This window comes from Melospiza melodia, chromosome 15 (assembly GCF_035770615.1).
Source record: "Melospiza melodia melodia isolate bMelMel2 chromosome 15, bMelMel2.pri, whole genome shotgun sequence".
Taxonomy (NCBI): domain Eukaryota; kingdom Metazoa; phylum Chordata; class Aves; order Passeriformes; family Passerellidae; genus Melospiza; species Melospiza melodia.
In genome coordinates, this window is record NC_086208.1 from 4814538 (window position 1) to 4836814 (window position 22277).

At 41.9% G+C, this 22277-nt stretch overlaps 1 protein-coding gene across 2 annotated transcripts in view; it reads left to right on the forward strand.

Moving 5' to 3' along the window:
* Positions 1 to 22277, forward strand: part of SCAPER (S-phase cyclin A associated protein in the ER) — a 137808-nt gene that overhangs the window by 74648 nt on the left and 40883 nt on the right. For both annotated transcript variants that reach the window (XM_063169470.1, XM_063169471.1), the window contains exons 24-25: positions 11719 to 11834; positions 19602 to 19725. In XM_063169470.1, the coding sequence (XP_063025540.1) occupies positions 11719 to 11834; positions 19602 to 19725 (240 nt within the window). The remainder of the gene's footprint in view (positions 1 to 11718; positions 11835 to 19601; positions 19726 to 22277) is intronic.

A 22277-nucleotide genomic window follows, 5' to 3' on the forward strand; every position in this document is an offset into this window, starting at 1 on the left:
CCTTCAGAGAGAGAATTGCCATCCTGTCTGTCACCATCTTACATAAGTCAAAAAAAAGCATTGTGAAAATTGCAGTCATAGTGAATTTACCTTAAACATGAAGCAGTGGCTTGACCCTCACTGCATTTTGGGATTTTGCCTATCTCCATGCACGTGTGCAGAGGCACAGTTCCTGTATGTAATTTAACTTACATCATTCTCTAGAGCCTCACAGTGAATTCATTTCTTAGTTGACTGAGGATTTCAGAAGTTGACCTTTGGGCATTATTGTAGCCATGAGCAGCGTGCCTGGCAGGTTTGTGAGCAGGGCTGTGCCCGGCAGGTTTGTGAGCAGGGGTGTTCATGTCAGGTTTGTGAGCAGGGGTGTTCATGGCAGGTTTGTGAGCAGGGCTGCTCCCGGCAGGTTTGTGAGCAGGGCTGTGCCTGGCAGGTTTGTGAGCAGGGGTGTTCATGGCAGGTTTGTGAGCAGGGCTGTGCCCGGCAGGTTTGTGAGCAGGGCTGTTCATGTCAGGTTTGTGAGCAGGGCTGTTCATGTCAGGTTTGTGAGCAGGGCTGTGCCCAGCAGGTTTGTGAGCAGGGCTGTGCCCGGCAGGTTTGTGAGCAGGGCTGTTCATGTCAGGTTTGTGAGCAGGGCTGTGCCCAGCAGGTTTGTGAGCAGGGCTGTGCCCGGCAGGTTTGTGAGCAGGGGTGTTCATGGCAGGTTTGTGAGCAGGGCTGTGCCTGGCAGGTTTGTGAGCAGGGGTGTTCATGGCAGGTTTGTGAGCAGGGCTGTGCCTGGCAGGTTTGTGAGCAGGGCTGTGCCCGGCAGGTTTGTGAGCAGGGCTGTGCCTGGCAGGTTTGTGAGCAGGGGTGTTCATGGCAGGTTTGTGAGCAGGGCTGTGCCTGGCAGGTTTGTGAGCAGGGGTGTTCATGGCAGGTTTGTGAGCAGGGGTGTTCATGGCAGGTTTGTGAGCAGGGGTGTTCATGGCAGGTTTGTGAGCAGGGCTGTGCCTGGCAGGTTTGTGAGCAGGGCTGTGCCCGGCAGGTTTGTGAGCAGGGCTGTGCCCGGCAGGTTTGTGAGCAGGGGTGTTCATGGCAGGTTTGTGAGCAGGGCTGTTCATGTCAGGTTTGTGAGCAGGGCTGTGCCTGGCAGGTTTGTGAGCAGGGCTGTGCCCAGCAGGTTTGTGAGCAGGGCTGTGCCTGGCAGGTTTGTGAGCAGGGCTGTGCCCAGCAGGTTTGTGAGCAGGGCTGCTCCTGGCAGGTTTGTGAGCAGGGGTGTTCATGGCAGGTTTGTGAGCAGGGCTGTTCATGTCAGGTTTGTGAGCAGGGGTGTTCATGGCAGGTTTGTGAGCAGGGCTGTGCCCGGCAGGTTTGTGAGCAGGGGTGTTCATGGCAGGTTTGTGAGCAGGGGTGTTCATGGCAGGTTTGTGAGCAGGGCTGTGCCTGGCAGGTTTGTGAGCAGGGCTGTGCCTGGCAGGTTTGTGAGCAGGGCTGCTCCTGGCAGGTTTGTGAGCAGGGCTGTGCCCGGCAGGTTTGTGAGCAGGGGTGTTCATGGCAGGTTTGTGAGCAGGGGTGTTCATGGCAGGTTTGTGAGCAGGGCTGTGCCTGGCAGGTTTGTGAGCAGGGCTGTGCCTGGCAGGTTTGTGAGCAGGGCTGCTCCCGGCAGGGTGGCTCTGGGCCAGCCCGTTCCTGTCCCCGTGCCCTCGGCATCTGCCGCTCTCCACTAGGGGACACCACCGGCAGAAGCCTTTGAATCCTTACAAGTCATAAATCTATTTAGAAGTAGAATTTCTCTCTGACACCAGGTTCAGACACCACAGTGCTTGGAAATCACACAGCTCTTTCTCCTGCTAAGCTGCTTACAGCAGCTGTCTCGTGGTGTGGTGCCCAGGGGAATTACCTGGATAATCGCTGCATATCCTGACAAAACCCAAACCTGCACTCACACCGAGTTCATTCTGCAGGAAAAGGGGAAGCACAGCTATGCACAGCTCTCATTTCAAAAGGAAACAGCTGTGTGCCCACAGTCCAAGGGCACCCTGGGGAGCCAGGGCTGTTGGTGCTGTCCTGGCGTGGCAGGGTCGGTGAGCACATCGGGCTGTCTGTCTGTCTGTCTGTCTGCAGCACTGCCAGGGCAAGGGCTGAGCTGTGCCACAGCTGGGGGCACACCCAGAGCTGGGCTGGGATCAGCTGCAGGGTCCCGAGGCTGCTCCTCTCCCCATCCCCTGGGAGCCCTGGGGCTGTCAGGGCAGCCTCTGCCTTTCTCTCGCCTGGCTTTTGGCCACGTGGAGATTTTCTTGCACAGTGCACTGGTTCACACCAAAAAGCCTTCTTTTCTATCAGGCAGGGGGCAGTTCCTAGCTAAAGTTTTAAAAAACAAACACCCACATGCCACCTTAACTGTGCTTTCATTCTTACAGGTTTTGTACTCTGGAAAAGTAATTGATACTCTTATTTGTTACAATGAGCAGTTAAAACTTTAAGGTTCATTTTAGCTAAACATATGATGTATTTCTATGCAAATAGTGGATTCATATTTAAATCCATCCATTAATTTTTCAACTCAGGATACTCCTGCAGTAGCCAGTTTCAGAGCTACAGTGATGTCACATGAAGGGAAGTAATTAATCAAATGTAAAGTTGAATTATAACTGTTTAAAAAACAATTTAAAGTTCAAAATCCAAACATTAGGAAGGGTATTGAATTACAAAACATAAAAATAAGTTTTAAAACATATTTTTTTTTTTAAGTAAAAACCAAATAAGTTTAAACTAAGAAGTTTTAGCAGCTAAAAGTAGAGACCCTTGGAACTTTGTATATTGCCACTGAAAATCTAATAATTTTGCAAATACAGAAAGTAACATAGGGAATTCTGTATTTATGCTTCCTTTGTTGCAAGTGTTAAGTACAGAACCTCAATCAGAACATGAACTCCAAAAAGGATAAAGCAGATAGAATTGTTGGAAAAGATGAGATGTAAGTAACCCTCCTGAAAGTTAATTCACTTCTTTAAAGCCTGTAACAGTGAAAATTAGAGAATTTTAATGTCTAGGTGATCATCACTGAGTGCCAGTGATGCACAGTGCCACTCAAACACAGCTTGAAGAAGGTTCAGCAGTGTTCAAAACTATCAGGATTGTCCTGCAAGCACCAGTTTATCTGCAGATGGTCCAAGCTGCTGCTGGAGCAGAAAAATCCTCTTCTGTATCAGCTGCAGCAGCAGATTTGATAGTGCCAGCACAGAGGCAGTGGGCAAACACAGCAGGAGCTCTGTGGACAGCATTTCCCACCCCAACAGCCTTTTCCTGTCACTGCCTGGAAGAAGTCAACAGGTCAGGTGTGTGTCATGTGCTGCAGGTTGGGCAAGGCAGCTTTATCTCATCAATAATTCCTTTGCCCAGAGTTTCTGTAATCTGTGGATTAACCTTTTACCCAAGATGAACATATAAATAGGAACTTGTTACTAGGGGTCACTCACAGAATATTTTTTAACTTGTTTGCTGGAAATAGTATTATAAGGCAAGTTGAGTTCACAGATAAGCTCTGCAGTGTTCTTATTCCAAGATTATTGGGAGGTTAATTTCTGTGCCCAGTGGGTGTAGTTGAGAACTGCTGCAGGATGTAATTAAATGCTGTCAGCTTCCAGTATTGTGCTAATTGTGGCTTTTTGCTGTCAGATCAGGCTTCTACGCCAGTTTAGAGCTAATACATCATATCAGACTGGGTATAATGGATATTTATACATTCCAGGGTATGCAAAGTTCCTCCACTACAAGACAAGAGAAATGTTTTAGTGTTGTTAAAGCCCAGGCACTGATTTCTCAGTGAGGAGGGCTGCCTGCCAGGCACATTTCTGCCAATAGCAGAGGCCAGTTTAGAAATCATAATAAAGTAATGATTAGTATGGTTTCTAAAGAAAAGTTTTTTGTTTCTTTTAGTGTGATGGTATAAATATACATATATTTTCTTTGAAGTATTTTTAGGTTCAACAGTGATTTGAGACCATCACTTCTGACCTGAGAACACATCACCCAGAGGCCTTCATGGTGTGTTCTGATGTTGCAGCACCTCACAAACCCACCCTGTTCCTGTGCCCCACAGTCCTTTGTGGCTGTCCTGGAGATGGGCTCATGGTCTGACAGGTTGGTCACAAGAGAGCACCCAAGGCAATCAGGGGAAAGCTCTGTTCAGGGTTTAAGTGCTCCTGACTTTAAACAGCCACTGCTCCCTCTCCATGTGTCCTCTCCCACATAATTTTAGTATCTTCGCTTTGGCTGGGTTGCTCTGGCTTGCACAGTCTGAGTTCAGAGAAATAAACTGCTTTCTAGTGGCTGCCAGCTCTCAGCAGTGACCTGTCAGATTCAGTGTTCAGAGAGACCTGACTTGCCTGCTCACTGGGCAATTCATTGTCCAATAAATTTTGAGAGAGGACAGGACAAGATTATGTAATTTTACTTTCTATTTACCTGTTTGGGAACTTTTACTTTTGTGATTAATCAGAAAAAGTCAAATTAGCCTCAGCTAATGGAACCATCTGTGGAGATCCAGGAGCTCTCTTATTATTGTTCCTCTTATTAAAGCTCTGTTGTTGCTTTCCTCCTCTAATTGATGCACTTACTAGAGGCTCTGTTATTTATAAATAGACCAGACATGTATTTTTAATAAGCACAAGTGCTGCAATGCTCAGTGCTGTCTCTCAGGGTATCCATGAGAGTAATTCTTACTTTCCCAAGCAGTGTTGTGTGTTTTCTGTAATGCTGCTTGGCATGGCTGAAAGCAGATGAAAAGAGAGCATGGAATTCCCTGGTTTACCTTTACCTGTCTTTCCTTTATGGCTTTCACAATTATGATTGTGAGGGTCCTGTCCTCATCAACAGAAGTACAGCAGGGTGCCTCTCTGGGACTTCACTGCCAAACTGAAAAGCCACAGCAGAACTTGGAAGGAGATTGTGTAAATAAGGCTCATCCTGTTCAATTAGATCATTCAGTGAGTCAGTAAGGAGTCCTATTGAATTTGGTTTGATCTGACAATGTGGGCAGATGTTAGCAAGCAGAAAAATGAGTTAAGTATATGATGGCATAGACAGAAATTAGGTTTATGTGCACAGGATGCTTAGTGTTTTCAGGACAGGCTTAAGAATAATTTTTTCAGTATTGGTATTGTCCCTAGGCCTGAACAAATTTTGGGTTGCTTGTCAATGGTAGACTTTCAGAGAGGATAGTCCAAAATGCCTCTTCTTCTTTTATTTTTGGTACAGTTAAAAAGTAAGGTACGCCTCATTTTTTATACTGCATTTGGATGCTGTATCAAGTGCTTGCTTTTTCATCCTTTTGGTTCTTAGATATTTCTCTTGCTGTGTGCTAAATGCAGGCTCTGAAGTTGCAGCTGGCACAGCTGGGCTGTGGAGGTGACAAACCAGTGAGTGTCACCCAGATGGCTCAGCAGCCAGAGGCACCTCTGCATGGCTGTGAGGTGCCAGGGATCCTCTCTCCTGCCTGAGGACACACAGACACAGCAGCTGCCTTTCCCAAAGGCCCCAAAATCACCTTTCAGGCTCAGAATGTGCACCTGGCTGAGCAGGACAAGGTGGGATGGGCTGTTTGTCAAGGCCTCCCTGCTGGGGCTTTAACCCATAAGCAGTGCAGGAGGAAGGAATGGACACAAATACAAGAGAGATACTCCTTGATGGGAATAATGCCTCCCTCCAATTCAAACAACAGTCAGTTCTGGCTCATGTTTTACTCCTAAACTAGTTGTTCATTGATATTCAGTGGTTGAAATTTTATTGTGGGTGAATTCACTTATGTTTGAAAACCTGTTTGAGGTTTACACCTGGAGTGGTGGATTATTTTAACACTAATTTCACTACAGAGAAGTGTTGCAGGGAGCAAAATTGCTTATTTTAATAGAGAAGACTCCTTTGGTGTACTCTCCAGGGATTTGCACTGTATAAAGTCTGGAGAACTACTCAAAGAGTGTAGGTTTTCTACAGTCAGAAATGTCCGTGGGTGTGTCTGTGCATGTAGATATACTTGTGAATTTATTTAACGGGAGACGAAAGGTGGGAAAAAAAGGAGAAGCCAGCACAATATTCAGTTGTCTGGTTTGTTTTTCTAAGCAAGCTTTGAACTGCATTTCTTAGCCCCTGGCATTTTAGATAGAATCTTCAAACACTAGATAAAAGGAAAGAAAAAAATTCTTAAGATGGATTTTACTATATTTTACTAATTAGTTATTATTTCTTCCATGAGTTTAAAATAGAGTTGCACAAGTGTGTTCTTTCAGAAATAGAAGTCAGCATGTTTCAAAGTATTTGGTTCCATTCAGAAATAATTTCTTCTGAAATACTTCAGTTCCTGAAGTCTGTTCAAACAGGCTCTCCAGATCAGCTTCTGATTTGGACATTCTGCAGGACCAGCAGAAAACCTTCTTTGGGTTAATGAAGGAAAAATAATTTTTCTAAATTTCCTTTTTAGTCTTCATGAAAATATTTATTTTGGAGGTTTGCCTTTGAGAGAGGGTCTGCACCAGAGTATTTCAGTTAGTTCAAAATATTTCAGATAGTCAAAATGGGCTAAAGTCACATAGAGCAGAGATAGCAAAGCTGGCATTAAATCATTTCAGCTGTTGAAGCTCAGCATTATTTCTGATTCTGCTCTACTTATTAACTAATAATAATACTTTAACAGGAGAAATGTATGGAAGGATGTACTTTGGTCCAGGACATTGGATTTCACCCAATAACTCTTGCACCAAATTAATAAATTATGATTTAACTGGGATCATATTTTTCTAGAAGATAATCAGGTTTGATTTAAAAACTTTAAATGATTGAGAGTCGACTATATATGCTAAGTATATTATGTTCATCATTAATTACTCCTGGCATTAAAAACCCCCATTTTATTCTCACCTGAATTCATTCAGTTTCAGCTTCCAAATATTGGTTGTTCCTGTGTATTATCAGACATCTTCCCATTCAGGTCCTTCCACAATGTTACCCCAGCATTTTTTTACTTTCCCCAGCATAAACCAAGTGGCACTTGTATTGTGCTTCTGGTGAGACAGATTTCCTGACCTGTGCTGCTCTACAAGTGCTGTGGTTTGCCAGTGCCCTGTGCAGGGCAGGCTTTGCTCTCCCTTCTCTCCTGGAATATTGAACACACAACCCAAAAGCTGTTGCAAAGCAGTGCTGGCTTTATTTCCCTGTGTTACTTAGTGTTACCCACTGCCTTGTATAAATGGAGCAGCATTTCCCCCCAGTTTGGTTTCATTTCTGAAGCACACAGTTCACATGGTGTGACTGCTTTAATGAGTGCAACAAAAGCCAGCCAAGTACCAGCACAGGCCAGTTGGCCTTTTCTTGTGTTTCTTTGTTGGATAGGATGGGGCATATGTGTAAATCGCTCTTTTTGAGCTGTGTGTATTTTTCTGTACCAAATGTCAGATAATGAGATGAAAACTTTATATTGAACTTTCTATTTAGTCTGCTCATTTTCGAATTTGCCAAACATACTTGTGTCCTCGGGTAAGTGGTGCTTCCGAGGGTGCCACAGATGCCAAACCCTGATAAAATCTAGCCTATCTTGTTAATGAACACACAAACAGTTGTTCCCCATCTGCTGCCTCTGTCTGAAAGGTTAGGAAGCCCTTCCTTCTTGATCACAAAGGACATAATTATTGTCTGTAGAGGAGTCAAGTACAAAGACAGTCCATCCAGTCTGACCGCTACTACACTGCAGGCCACCAAAGATTAACAGCTGCTTCTCCTTTGATTAGGTTAGGTAATAACAGTTACTTTAGTTAATAATTGGATGGATTCCCAGGCCATGTAATTCAGGTTTAGGCTGTCATTTTTTGCTGGCATGTAGCTGAGCTGTATTATTGGAACAGAGCCTGTAATCCTATTAGTCAGTTGTCACTCAAGCCATAGGAGAGAAGGCAAATTCAGATCCATTAAGGTGTTGTAACAGGTAGGTAAATAAGTCAGCCATGCTTGCCCACTCTGCAGGGAGCTGTCTTGATTGTTTGTCCTTTTTTAAGGATTAATTTTACATTTTTAAGTATGTTTAATTCATAATTAATCCACAAAATGGTTACATGGTTTGTCTAATTTATCACAGTTTCTGTTTACTGTGCCACATGCATTAGTGTACACACACTTCCCACTAAGTTACTTGATTCATGCAGTGTTCTGCCTAAATTAGTGACTGTGGGCTTCAAATGACAAGTTTATAATGGTCCAGAGATTAAATACATGCTTCCTGTCACATCAGCTGGGTTGGCTTTTCTCCTGTGCAAACATGACCACTGCAGTTCCCAACGATGGACTTGGGAGGGATAAGGAAAACAGGCTCTTTTCATGGCTTGGATTTGAGTGCTGTGTCTGCTGCTCTCAGGAGCTGCATCTCTGTTTTTATTTTCCTAATGTTTAAGACACATCTAGGTAGCCTCCCCAAGGTTTTTGTGCCTCCTCATCTGTGTTAAAAAATGCAGAGATGAGAGTAATAATCATTTTTGCCTACTTGTTCATTTGTCTCTGCTCTCCTGTGTCACCAGGTAACTTCAGAGCACAGAAATGCTATTGTGTTTAAAAATCAAATTGCTTATAAATGTTATTTGAATAGTTGTGTATTTCTGAAAATAAATGTAGCAAATCAAATTTTTACACACTTTAAAAACAATTTATAAAAACATGTTTGTATATTTTCTTTTGTTCAAGGAACATGAATCACACAGTATCAATTGCAGAATAACCCTCCAATCTAAGTGTGCAGCTACTCAAAGAACTGTGAAATTATGAAAGAGGTTTCCTAAACAGGAGAGCTAAATCATTTGGGAAGCCAAGTTAGAAGTTTGGAGGCTCCTTTCAAGCAGCAAAAACATGCAATGTTGGTTTATGCTCTTTTCAAATAGGGATTTAAAATTTATTCCCTGTAGAATCTATTAATTTCCATACTCAAATGATGCCTAATCTGCTGAGCAGTTTTACAGACCTCTGTGAGCACAGGTAACAAATACAGCACTCATGGATCTAACCCAGTTTTGCTGCTGGTTGTATCTTCCTTTTACTGAAACTTCTCCCTCTCTTCCATGCACATCATTAGGAATTTATTTCCATTCATAAGCATCAAAATGCTAATGAATTTTTATGAGTAATCTAGAAAGAGGAGGGATAGGACATGTAGCTAAATCATATCAAATCAGAAGAAATTGCAGACTCCCTTTCTGCTTGGTAGAAAACTGTAGTAGTAGCAGATGTTTTTCAAAGGCAAATTAGTATTTTGACAAGTAGATTTTTTATTTTAGTAAAGTATTAGACAAAAGTGAACCAGGCACTCTGAAAAAAGTCTGTCTATAAAACAAGTGATGCTCCAGGTTGAAATGGAAGGAGAACCCATAGGAAATGAAACAGCTTCAAAAGATTTATATATTTTTAGAATAGAGATGTGAAAACCTCTCCTCAGAATAGGGAGACGTTGTTGCTTCTTTCAGAGTGGCTCTAGTGACTGATCTGGGATTGGGGCAAGTTCCTTTCTGGACACTTCATTACTGGGTACTTTTGGAGAAAAGAAGAGTTCTGGGAAAAAGAATGACAGGTAAGAAAAGTTCACATGAAAAAATAGAAAAAGTTTAGCATTAAAGAGAACATGGAGTTGAGAAACAAGCCGATTAGGAAAAGGAAGCAGGGTACACGAGTTCAAGAATGGAGCAGTTGCTGAGGGGACAAACAAAATGAATGCAATAAATTGGATATAACTCAGAGTAATGGGATGAAATAGAGAAAGGGCATATTTGGTCTGAATGACAGGAAGGACTTCTTGCCTCAAGAGCTAATAGGTTGTGGCATAATATCCCATGAGAAATAGGGAAAGTGAGAAGTGGCAAGTGCTGGGCACATTTGGAGCTGGAGGAGCAGTGACAGATAAATGAGCAGTGTCAGAGCCCTCGCTGCTGTGCTGCACAGCCCCCTCTGAGCTCTCTGTGTGCTCTGCCCTGCCCTGCCAGGCTCTGCCCATCCCAGGGAAAGGCACTGTGCACACAGCAGCATCTCTGACACCTGGGGGGGCAGCTGAAGGGAGCAGGGAGGGTTAGAAAGCCCTGGGCTGTGAGCCCTGGGGGAGCAGGGCAGGAGGAGGTCTGGGAGCTGTGGCTGTGGGCCAAGGTGCTCACATGAAGTCAGTAAGGATGATTTATGGCAGGACTGGTCCTTTGCTGTTTGGGTCTTTTCTTTATGGCTCTACCAGGAGTTAGTGGAAAGTGTTATTGGGAGCCAAGGGAGCTTAAGGAGGCAGGGGCTTGGGATTTTTTTAGATGGGAGGAAAAGGAAGCAGAGGAAGAATATATGAGTGAAACTCAAAAATAACTCTGCAGTTAAGGCACACTTATTGGGGTCACTGGGCTAAAATTAACTGCTAGAAATTTTACTTATCAACTAGCCAGTAGGAAATCACTGGTTGATTTTCTTAGCTGCTTGGTGAGTTGGCACACAGATTTCCACTCATTGGAGGCCAGGTATTCCTTGGAAGATAAATCTTTTGGTTGTTTAAAAATCTAAATGCAGTTCATATTAATTGTGGAAAAATGCTTCCCTTTTGAATATCTGCCTTCTGTGAATAGCTTTTCTGTAGCTTGTAAATTAAATACAATGTAGCTGTTTGCTTGACAGAAACTTAATGGAGAGAAAGTTACATGATTTAAATAAAAAGTAAGATGTACTTCTGTGTGCAGTGTCTGATCTCATAGGGAAAAATGTTGCCCATCTAAATCATATTAGAGCTCTTTAATTATTTTTGTAGTTGCTCAAATAAATATTTTATTGTCAGAGTTATTAGGGTTTTTTAACAGACTGTTATGCAGTCTGTTGCAGTAGAATACATTCTTTATAGACTAGTAATAATCATGTTCATAGAGGATTTCCCATTTTTTCCCTGTATGTGAAGTGCTTGCAACGCTGGCAGAAAAAAGAAGAAATTATTTCTTATTAACTAGTATATCATCATCTGACAAAATCAGAATGATCAAATACAAACTGCCAAAAAACTACAAAATTAGCAGCTTAGAAGTAGAGAATAAGAAGATTTTACTTGCTTTATTGTAAACAGAGGACACTAAACCAATTTTGTAGGAAAGGACAAGAGTATAAGTTCTAAAATACTGGATCTGCTGCAGCAAAACCCCAGTCATTCAGTCATTTGCAAACTGTGACAATAACGATAGGATGGGAATTAAGTGTAAAATTCTGGTGTGTGCAAGTTCCAAGTGGATACCTCAGAAAAGGGATCTGCCTAAGCTATTTTATGCATTTTCATAAACCAAGCCTGGAGGTTGTCTTCTGTTGGAAAAGTTTGTAAAAAGGAGGGATTACCCATCTGGAAATTGTCTGTATTTTTAAAATCATACAAAGCAGCATAGCTCCAAAGGTAATAGCAACAGATAAAGGTGAACTTTATTAAAGTCCCTCTAATTCAATGTCCTTACAGAAAATATGGTATTGAAGTGTATTACCTGTGTAGTGCTGGGTATGTATATGTGATAATTGAGAACATAACACCTGAGAGTTTCAATTCCTGCTCTACGTGGGCAGTGAAATGCTCTTTTTCAAAAGTGTCCAACATGATAAATGAATGTATTAAGGACTTTCTACTCTGGCTGAATCCACAAGTGTCAGATGTACCCTTTATGTAAGCATTTCTTTAATTTCTGTTGGTTCTCTTCTGTGTTTGTGTTTCTCCAGAACGCAGCAGATAAAATTGCATTCCGGGCTGCAGGAGGACTGACTGCTCTGGAAAATGTTCTTCAGATGGTGACTTCTCCCACCAACCTGAATGCAGCTGCCAGGGTTCCCTTTAAGTGAGTTTGATGGGTCTTTCACCTGCACTTAGAATCACTGGAATATTCATTTCATATCTGCTGCTTCACTGCTTCTTCTTCTCCTAGTCCTGGGTGGGACTTTAGAGCAAAAAACTGTGCTGTTCTCTGTGCCATGGAAGGGGAAAGACATTTCCACTCAGCCACTGGTTTCCTAACTTGGTGGTTTTAGTTTGAGCTGTGATATATTTGAGCAGCAGCTAATTGTGTAAAAAGAGAAAAGACAAAACTGTGTTTTAACAGAGGAGGAGATCCATATCTTTTGAAGTTAGTCTGCAGAGATCTCTAGTGGGAAGCAGGGGAATTTTTTAAAGGGTTGTAATTCACAGGAATCTGTCTGCTTTCAAAATTAAATAGTTGCAAGATACTGCTAGCTGAAAGGGCGTCTACAAACAGGTAAATCAAAATTCTTGTGGATTAGAGAAATTCCTCTTTACAGAACAGAAGAATGGAAGGCTTTAAATGCCTAATCCCTAAAAAAGAAGGTGGTGACTATACAGAATTCCTGCAAAGCCTGGTACCTCAAAAGCATGCTCTTTTCCCTAATCTCTAACTGTAGGTTTTATACAGTCAAGAGCACATAGGTGCTTTCAGAGCACAGCTGGGCGTGGTCTTAGTGCAAACCCATAATATCCTGGTGTGTACCATTGTCATAGTTTGTAGATATTTTGTAATATGGTGTAATTGTAATTTAGGCACTGCTGTAATGTAGTGTGAGACTTTGGATGAAAACTGGCTGATAATGCATTATGGGACATACATAAGTGTGAAGTGCTAGGAAAGACCACTAAGGAAAAAACATTTTTAGATATCTTGACTTTGCACTTCTAAGAGAATAAATAAAATCCCTGCCTTTGCAGTCGTGCCAAATGCACTTGCTGCAGGTCCAGCCAGCTCCTCTGGTGTGCAGTCCTGAGCTGGGCCTGTAGGGAGCAGCTCATGGACAGCCCTGGGTCTCTAATTTTAAGTGATCTCATCAGTGTGGGATAAACTTCGCTAGGGACAGGATTGCACTGTATGCCCCCATAAAGCCTAGTTTAAATTGAGTTTAAATTCTTAGAATGTGCACAACTCATACATCTTTGATTTTTGTTCTTTCCTTTTAAGAATAGTCTTGTTTTGGTAACCTTTGTTGAGAAGGTTTGAGAACATTGTGTTTACATTGCTGAAAACATTGTGTTTGAAGTCTGTGAGGCATTTTGAGGATGTACTTTTGTGCTGATAAATAAAGCCCCATGTCAGTCACATTTGTGTAACAGAAATCACATCCCAGCAGTCGATGAGAGGTTCTCCTTTCTCTAACAGTCACTGTCTATCTCACAGCCCTTTCAGACCAGTGATCACTCAGATTCCTGAGCCTGTTCATGACTGAATTATAAAAATAGTTTTTGCATCTTTGAAAAATTCTCTAAACATTGTTTTATTAAGACAGATGTTCCACTAGCTGTATTTCCGAAGGAAGTACAGGGGCAGAAAAGAGATTCATATAAACTGTTCTGACAGCATTGTCTGTTAAAAACATCTTCTGAAGAGCTTTGCTCCACTCCTGAAATACAGCATTTCATTCAACTTCACAGCAAATTGCAGTTTCCAGTTTGTAAGCACCTGAAAGTATGGCAGTTGGGAAGTTATCCATCAGCTTGCACGTCATTTGACACAGGATCTTGCTCTCTAAAGCAAACTGCTCTTGCAGGCTTGGTCTCTGAGAGTCTGGCTTAGGGAGTCTGGAGTCAGCTGGAAGTGGCCCAAGGATCTTGGTCTTGCTGCCTGGGATGCAGAGGCTCCTCTCTTGGTATTTCTGTGGCCTTTTTGGTGGGGAAGAATGTTCTGTGCAATCTGCACCTCAACTGTTGAAAGCAACAATAGTTCCAGAGGGTGAGACTTGCTATGAGCAGTTTGAACCAGGCACAAACCATATTCACAGGTATTGCTAGGGTCTCACTGAAAGGATTGAAGAAATTTTTCACATACAGAGTATTCAAGGGAGGTTCAGAACAAAGGGCAATCACCAAATATGTTTAATTCTTTAAACGAGGAAGAAAATTCAGATCACATTTCTCATTTAATGTTGAAACAAGTTTGAAGTTACTTTTCTTTCTTTTGTGCCAATGTCATTTACATCCTGATTTCTTGAACTTTGAATCTAGTGAAGGAGCAGTTTTCTCTAGCAATTTTCTCTGTTTAAAGACAAAGCAAAGCCCTGTGGAGAGAAGTTGAATGAAGATCTTTCATGAATTGCCCTCCAGTCTTCCCCCAGCCAAATATGCTTTGCTAAAGGACACTGCTGTACTTCAGATTGTTTGTGGGTTCTTGCAATGTTTAACCATTTGTACTCATCTTAAATTGAGAATTTGTCTGTTGCTTTGTGATGAGGATAAGCTATTTACAAGTAGGTGAGGAGATTACATGGGCTATTATCTACATCTCTCTTTCCCCAAAATCCTGGCTGTATGGTGCAGCTCAGAACTTTAATCCCATGTCTACAAGATAAAGCTTTATTATCAGAAGATTTAACAATATGCCTGTTGTTTTGTACCACTGTCCAGCTCAGTAGTCAGAGCAGCAGGATGGGAAATGCTGTGAGGAGGACATGACATTTATGAGACAGATGATACATTTGGTGTTGGGGCAATTTTCCTCCCCTTCAAATAAATCACTGGAAAAGGGAAAGAGAAAACAGTGGGTTATAGTAAGTTTTGTTTTTGGTGTTAACATAAAGATTATTGTCCAGCCATATTATTTCTTAAAGCAGCATTTTGTAGTGTTCCAGGATTTATCCACTTCTCCACAAAACAAGACACAGTCAGCAGAATTTTTAAGGATTTTGGAGCCCTATGATATTCTTCTTGTACAGAAAAGCAAATGGGAGCTGTACAGCAGAACAATTGAATGCCTTCAGATGAGGAGCAGGAGATGAGGAGCAGGAGATGAGTCTCCTCCCCTGGGTTGCCTTGCAATGTGCAGCTCATTTACCATGACATGTTGGTAACAAACCTGCTAACAAGTGAGGCTTGTAGGGTTTGTTTAATTAGCATTTGGGAAATGCTTTGACTTCCTTGAGTGATGAGTATTTTAAAAGAGAAATTGGCAGTAATTGTGTAAGGAACAATGTTGGACCTTTACAAGTTGAGATGGGATTGAAGTCAAGTTTAACATATCTTCTGTTTTCATACACTTTCTTGCATCATATATTTAAAGCAAATATTATCAGGGTAAAAAAGTTCAAACCATAATTACATACATAAAAAGAAGAAATTAGTGTCCCCATAATATTTTGGATAGCATTGATACGAATGACATTTTTCACTAAGAACTATTTTAAACTAAGAGCTGGTTTTGTATCTTGTTCTGTGTAATTTTTACTTGTGTTTAGGAACATACACTTTTTAAGCTGTGGTGTTGCTGTTCATGAAGTTTTATTGTTGTTTCAGTCCATATTTTTACCTTGATGGTTCCTTACCCATTCCACTCTACAGCCATTCTTTGCACCATTTTCCAGTAATATTTCACTTCCCGATTCATTGCAACTCAGCAGGTAACTTCCAATAAAGATCCCCTTCCCCATCAGACTGCTGCATGACATTCAAACTGGTTAAAAATGAGCAGTTTTCTACTGAATTAACACATCCTAAATTTGATAGTGTTTAGTGTTGTATTATTGTACTGCCAAACTGAGCTTTTAGGATTATTCATTGATAATCAAAGTAGGTTCATTTGTAACATCAGAAGTTGTAAGAATAGGGAAGAGCTTTACACTTGAAACAGGTAAATTGTTGTATGTTGATGATGCCCTGGGTTTTGTAAAGCATAAGTTGAGTTCTTGCCTCTGTATCCTGATGCACTATCATGGATTAGTTTTCCATGATTGCATGTTGTTAATGCCTCAGTATTTTTAATATAAGTTTGTCAACTTGTTTATATCAGGCAAATTGAGGAAATGAAGATGAGCTAACATTAAAAAATAATCACGTGCAGATATATAAACTGTTGAGATCTAGCTTTATTAAAATGAATCCTCCTCTCCTCCTCCTTCATATTCATGTAAAATAAACATAACATACAGATGCGTATTTTTTTCTAGTTTAAAGACAGATTTCTTTTTTGGCTCCAAGCTTGTGTACCATAAGGAGGTTTTTATAATTGGATTTACTCTGGAGGAAAGCTTTGCATCCGAGGGCAGCCTGGCCGTGGGCTGGAGTGAACGTGCAGGGGCCAGAGCTGAAAGCTGATTTGTGGCTGTGATACAAAGTTTAGAGCAATAGCCGTAATCAATAACCACCTGCTTTGCAGAGCCTCCTGCTCCAGCCCTTCCGCTGCCTCTGGCATCTCTGGGGATAACACCTTTGCAATTCAGGGCAGTTATTTTCCTCCAGAAGGGATGAAGAGGAAAGTGCATTGGGTTTTCCATGCCAGCCAGTTGAAGGTGTGGGTGAATAAAGTTGTGGCTCTGCCGTTCGCAGCCCCTCGCTTGTCTCGGCGGCCTTGTGCAGAAATGGTGACAGTTGACAGCTGTTGTTCTCTTAATAAGATTAAAGTAAAGAAATTAGTTGTGCTGTCTCTAATCTGCCATTTAACACTGCCAACCACCTGGGGACACTTCTGTGTGACACTCGTGGTGCTGGATTGCAGTCAGGCCGTGGCGCCGCGGCAGAGCTGAGCGCACTGTGATCAGAATGTGTTCAGACGAGCTGCTGGTAGCAAGCCTATGGTATCAGTTAAGGGAACCCTCTTTATTGCTGTGAAAAATTCATTTGACATCCATTTGCTTCCAGCACCTTTTCAAAGGCATTATCAGAGTCTCTGGAAGCAGCAGTACTCTTTGTGACGTGAGGGTCACTTGGGAAATAAGGAAGCGTGATGCATTCGTACAGTGGAACTTGGTCTTTAGATGAAGTGAGAAGTTTTTGTGTTTTCAAGTGTAAAATAAATTATCCTCTTAGGAATTAGGAATCCCATATATCAAAAAGCATTTATTGCAGTGAATTAACTAAATCACCTCAGAACTCTGAAATGCTGTCAGAATTAACCTACAAGTTCATATTTGACACTTTGGATGAATTATAATGTTTATATTTAAATAGAATTGATCTTTGTTTTAGAATAGCTGATAAAATGACAGAAGCTGATTTAAAGCATCTTCTCAACAGAAAATAGATACTACCAATGTAGTTTCTTCTCTCTCCCCCTCTAAACATACCTACTCAAGGGAATAATCTTCATGAAAGATAGAAGGAGGTGCCTAATGAAAATACTTCTCAGCAGTACTGAGAGAAGGGGAACTAAATCCCCTTATATGTCAGGAGAGGAAGAGAGAGTAGTGTTGCAGACAGATTTGTGAAAATGCATATGAAGCGTCCTGCTTCAATTATCTCTAGGTGTTATCCTTGTATGGTAAAAATTAGGTGAAATAGATGAAAATTAACCTGCCTTTGGTCAATAAGTCATTATTTAATATTGTTTTCACGTCATGTAAGCTGCAGATTGAAATTGATTTAATTAGGCAGTAAAATTAATTGCCAGTACAGTTAGATTAATATAACTAGTAATATGATGATTGTCAGAAAAGGAGGGAAAGTATAAATGTTCATTCACTTATTTTCTAAATTCTCCAGCTGAAGAGAATACAATCCAGCCATACAAATTAAAGAATTTTACTCCACTTTTTCTGGCCTCTGAGCATTTCCAGCTTTCCTTTGCTTGAGAAATACAATGTATGTGAGAGGTTTCCAGTTCAGCTCTGGGGAGCCAGGCTGAAGGACCAGATGCCACAGCAATGAGCCCAGCATCAGCAAAGCCACAGTCCTTATTGTGTAAATCATTTTGTTGTTCCAAAAAGTATTTTAGGAGAAAGATAAAGCCTAAAACTCAGCTCCAGAAGTATTCTGAATTAGTCTGCAGCTTGTTCTGTTAAATACCAGCTTTGATGGTTTCAGTGCAGTAACTTGGTGTTTGTTGCAGCCCCACTTTTGTATGACCTTTCAGCAGTGCTCATAATTTATTTTCTTCTTTGAAGCTTATTTGAACTTAGTCACATTTTTTCATATGTTGAGAAAAACTCAACAAAGTGAAAGTTCTTTTTATTTTGGTTTACTTTAGAGAAACAGTTTGAGTGTCTAGCCATCTGTATTTATATTGGATGTGTTCATGATGCATTTGTGTTGTGTGTGTGTTTGTGAAGTAACAGTGATGGCTTTTGTGATAAGCAGAGCTCAAGAAACAAACTTTTTGTTTACTCTGAAATAGGGTTCTCTTTGGTAAGATTAATCTTCTCTGTGAGAATATTCTCTAGGACTGGTCCCAGCTTCCCTGCAGGGCCTGTTTTGAGGAGAACACTTTAATTGGAGCAAATGGAAGTCACTGCCCATGGTGCAGAGAGCAGTTGTGCATGTGCTTGTTTTGTGTTGTTCCCCTTGCAAAGCTGTGCCCTCTCCCCCAGCCACAGGTGGGGCTCCCCAGTGCTGCTGGAGCTGCACATCAGCACTGCAGGCTCTGAGGGGACAGTGGAGCTGCACATCAGCACTGCAGGCTCTGAGGGACAATGGAGCTGCACAGCAGCACTGCAGGCTCTGAGGGGACAATGGAGCTGCACAGCAGCACTGCAGGCTCTGAGGGGACAATGGAGCTGCACTGCAGGCTGTGAGGGGACAATGGAGCTGCACTGCAGGCTGTGAGGGGACAATGGAGCTGCACAGCAGCACTGCAGGCTCTGAGGGGACAATGGAGCTGCACTGCAGGCTGTGAGGGGACACTGGAGCTGCACAGCAGCACTGCAGGCTCTGAGGGGACAATGGAGCTGCACTGCAGGCTGTGAGGGGACACTGGAGCTGCACAGCAGCACTGCAGGCTCTGAGGGGACAATGGAGCTGCACTGCAGGCTGTGAGGGGACAATGGAGCTGCACAGCAGCACTGCAGGCTCTGAGGGGACAATGGCACTGCACATCAGCACTGCAGGCTGTGAGGAGAGGGGAAATAGAGCTGCACATCAGCACTGCAGGCTGTGAGGGGACAGTGGAGTTGCACAGCAGCACTGCAGGCTGTGAGGAGGGGACAGTGGAGTTGCACAGCAGCACTGCAGGCTGTGAGGGGACAGGAACAATGGAGCTGCACATCAGCACTGCAGGCTCTGAGAAGGGGACAGTGGAGTTGCACAGCAGCACTGCAGGCTCTGAGGGGACAATGGAGCTGCACAGCAGCACTGCAGGCTGTGAGGGGACAGGAACAATGGAGCTGCACAGCAGCACTGCAGGCTCTGAGAAGGGGACAATGGAGCTGCACATCAGCACTGCTGGCTCTGAGGAGAGGAGTCAATGTGACCCCAGAGCACCTGGGCCAGCACCTGCTGGCTTTTCCAGCTCCCTGGGCATCCCTGTCCCTTGTGCTGAGCCCAGGCCCTTCTGAGCTGGGAGCTGCTGTCAGGTACTTCCCACAGGGCTTGAGGTCAGTGTGTTCTGTAGCTGTAAGCCACACAGAGAGAAATGTTACCTATCCAGGTGTGAAATTGGCTGATATTCTGTGTCAATTCTGGTCAGAGTTTTGGTTACAGGAGATTGCAGTACCTATAGAGTGTGTGGCTTCTGATAAGTATGGCTTTACTGTTTTAAAGTTATTGAATTGATTTCATTTAAGGTATTATTTGAAGAAAATAAGTGTGAATTCCTGCAAGCTTATTTTTTGATGCTGCCATTTATTTGGTTTTAATTTACTTAAGTAAGTAAAATTCTATTTTTTCTTCCCTTCTGACTTTTTAGGTCGCTGTGCAGTACAGTAAATGTTTACAGCCTGACCTGCAGCAACTGCATAGAAAACTGCACCTATGTTCTCTTTAGTAATAAGATCACTTTTCTGATGGACCTGTTGATACACCAGTTTACGGTAGGTAAAATAACTTCTTTAATTTGCAAATTTTTGCATGCTTCACAAACATGTTAAAGTATTTAGAGTATAAGAACACCAGGAGGTAAAGAATAAAAGCTTGAAAGATTAAAATTCATTTGTTGTTTGTATTTGGTGGCTGTATCTACTGTACTCTGTAGAAATTGATGTATTTGCTTCTACTAATGACTTCTGCAAAAGCATGTGTACCAGGGGCCCTGTGAGTGGATATTCTATCTTTTTCTGAGGTTGTTTTCTTTAATTCACCCTATAGGAATATTTAGAGTATAGACCACAATGAGTTGTGACTGTGTGTTTGATTCTTACTTGTTTGAGTGTCACGAATCTTAAGTCAGGTCAATGCATTGCCAGAGTCTGATTTGCTGAAGTGCTTAAATAGGACTCTTTAGCAATGAAAGTTTTAATTTTCCAATGTTTCATTTAATTTGAAATGTCATTAAATATTTTATTTGAAAACTCATTTTTAATTCATAGTGACCTGCTCATCATAAGATATTTAGTCCTGGTTTTTTACTTATAAATTGTGTGTATGTGTTTTCATGAGCCAAGCAGTTTGTTAATTGAAAAGTTATGTACATACTTTGAATAATTTAAGTCACGCTGTTAGAATCAACAAGCCATAGGGCTGTTGATGAACACTTGGAAAGGATGGTCCGAGGTCTGTGGCACAAAGCAAACAGAGTGCGCTCTGCCGTGGGGTGTCAGGTGTCACTGGAAGGGGAGGGGCAGTGGGGAATAGTTGGGAATAACCCCCCAGGATGGATTTCCAGGGCCCAGACAGCACTCTGGAGATTAAGTTTTAAAAAAAATTAAAAAGAACAAATTTGAAGTTATAAAATTAGGAGAGATGAGTCAGAATCAAGACTTCAAGTTGACAATCAAGAATAAGACTTGGGAGCCCTGTGACAATTTACCTCCCCTGCCTCAGCCTGTAGAGGAAGCTGTAAGACCAACTGCTCCTTCTAAAGCCTCCTGTTTTTCTCCTTTTACACAGAGTAAAGCAAAGAAAATATCAATAGTGAGAGTAATAAAAATGAGAGCAGAAAACACCACCCACTTTTACTGAGGGAACCACGTCAGGAATTGTTAAGTTTGTTAATGCTCCTCTTTAACCAGGGGATGTAAAGAAAAAATTTAAAAAGTTGAATGATGGGCAAGAGAAAAGATTAGAGAAAGAAAGAGAGCTTGAGAAGTTAGATGAGAAAGGATTAAGAGAAAAAAGGAGAGTGCAAAATTGTTAAAAGGAGCACAAAAAGTTTATGTGAGAAAAAATAAAGAAACCAAGTTAATTAATTAAGGAAGTTAATTTGACACAGTACCAGTTAAAGTTATTTAGAATGAGTACCTGAACATAGAGCAAAGAAATGTAACTGTACCAGACCCGAGACAACTTGAAAGAAAAAGTACCTTCCTATTTGTGTTGTCCTATTGTAAATAAAGGTGAGTAAAACAGTTTTATTGAAAGGGTGCTCTTGGGGGTCAGGCTGGGGAATCCCCCAGCACCTCCCTGTGCCGGGGCTGCTGTGCTGCCAGAGCCTGCCTGCCCTCACAGGGAGCGCTGCACAGAGACCTGCAGCTCCTGCAGGAGCACAGAGGGCATTTCTCAGGCCACCTAGAGCTCAGAGATACTGCAGAAGGAAAATTTACTGCACTTAGAGCTCTTTTCAGTCTGTTGCCAAATACTACCCTTGAATTGCAGCAAAACTGTAATTAAAGCTTAATGTTTCCCATGATCCACAGTGGACTTTTCTTTCCTATACAGAAAGTCTCTTATGTTCTCTTCATGCAGAATTGGCCCTTAAACTGGGATATCTTCAGAGTTCCATGAAGTGCATATTTGAGTACAAAACCCAAAAACAGTGCTGCTTTTCTAACCCTGATTTTTCTCTCTTGAAAATATAATAAATCAGATCAAGTTTGAATTTTCTTTTTTTTTTTACAAAAAAGAAATGTACAAACTGAGAGCAGCTCTGAATACCAAAATACTAAAATATACCCCCAGAGACTTTTAACTGCCTCCACTTTTCCTGGTTGGATGAGCCATGTGATGCAGTCTTTGCCTATGTCATGTGTATTTCCAATTACTGTTGGAAAATAAAACCCAAAGTAATACCAGAAGTAATAAATGAGAATATATATTTGCAAGGTTTTAACAAATTATTAAACAAGTACACCAATATTTGCTGAACACAGAAACAGTACTGTTTTGAGAAACATTTCAATATAATCTTGAATACATCCAGTATGAACCTTATTTCCAGCCAGTTTCATGTGGATTTGGTTTTGGTTTGGGTTTTTTGTGTGTGTGTATCATCCAGCCTGTCCAGGTTAATAGTTTGAAGTATCCTGTTCAGACCTTTCTTTGCCTCCTGCCTTAAGGCACTGGTAGGAAACCTTCTGTAGCCTGACTTACCCTGTTACCTTCCTCAGCCTCCTTAGCTCTGGTAATGCCTAAATCAGTGTCTGTTGAGGACAGCAGGGCTGTTTCCTGATTTCCATGATTAATGGATCAAACCTTTCCACCTACATTC